General features: G+C 37.2%; 1 protein-coding gene across 2 annotated transcripts in view; it reads left to right on the forward strand.

The window, feature by feature from the left end:
• The first annotated feature begins 109 nt into the window (after positions 1-109).
• The window catches only part of LOC128247641 (putative uncharacterized protein DDB_G0285119), a 289,172-nt gene continuing 288,154 nt past the window's right edge, over positions 110-1,127 (forward strand). Inside the window, exon 1 of one of the 2 annotated variants that reach the window (XM_052967523.1) lies at positions 110-958. In XM_052967523.1, the coding sequence (XP_052823483.1) occupies positions 541-958 (418 nt within the window). In that variant the 5' untranslated portion in view covers positions 110-540. The remainder of the gene's footprint in view (positions 959-1,127) is intronic. The other variant, XM_052967528.1, reaches the window with a different exon arrangement.

The following is a 1,127-nucleotide window of genomic DNA, read 5'->3' on the forward strand; positions in this document are numbered from 1 at the left end:
ATTTTTCCATCGTTTCTTTGTTTGGCTTTCTCTGTTTCTCTTTCTTTTTACGAAGTGTAAAAAGAGATGTAAGGATGAAAGTCCAAGCCAAAAGACTTTTGGAAGGGTAGGTAGTTAAGCTGCTTCCTCCTCTTAACGGAAATTTTTACGGCAGTCGACTAGCAGGCAGGCAGGCTGGATGGCTGGTACTGTTGACTGACTGACTGACTGGCTGGCAGGCAGGCTTGCAGGTTTAGTTATAGTTTAGTCGGTTGGTTTGGCTGGCTGGCTGGTTGGCTGGTCGCTGGCATGCTGCCTGGCTGGGTTTCTGGCTGGCTGCCTTCCTGGCTGGCGTGTTTGGTTTGGTTTGGTTTAGTTCAGGTTCGGTTGGTTGGTTTGCTGGCTGGGAGTTGATCTTTAGTCGGCAGGGGAGAAAAAGATTAAAAGAGACACAAAAACGAGGAAAGAAAGAACAAAACGAAACAACGACTACAATAATATAAACAAAAATACATAAATTAAATTAAATTAAATTAAATATTTTAAAACACATACACAATCATGGCAGCGCAGGTTCGACTACGACTCGACCAACACCGTAACAACAACAACAATAATAATAATAATAATAATAACAAACATAAAACAACTATCGAAAACGGTGATATGAAACAGCGAAACTGCAGCAACAATAATTCTTGTAATACTTCCACGACTAATAATACTAATAATAAAAATATTATTATTAACAACAGTGCCAGTTTTAAACGAAACTATATAGGGTTTGGTGAAGAAAATTTACTACAAAGCATCAGGGAAAGAGAAAAATCGGTCCGGCGTTGGAACCGATATGGTATATTTACCGTTTCCAAACAACACACAAGGAGTGTGCAGTTTACCGGCCAAATTTCTACGTGGATGGCTCTAACACTCATAGGAGTACTGTTGCTACTAGGGTCTATCGGACCAACAATTTCTGGTAAGTTAATTCACAGCAACACTTTTTCGTCATCACTTCATTTATACACAAAGATATATCCATCCATCTATCCATCCATCCATCCACAAACACACGTATATATATATATATAAATATATATATATAAATATATATATATAAATATATATATATATATATATATATATAT

The sequence above is a fragment of the Octopus bimaculoides genome, chromosome 1, assembly GCF_001194135.2.
Source record: "Octopus bimaculoides isolate UCB-OBI-ISO-001 chromosome 1, ASM119413v2, whole genome shotgun sequence".
Lineage (NCBI taxonomy): Eukaryota > Metazoa > Mollusca > Cephalopoda > Octopoda > Octopodidae > Octopus > Octopus bimaculoides.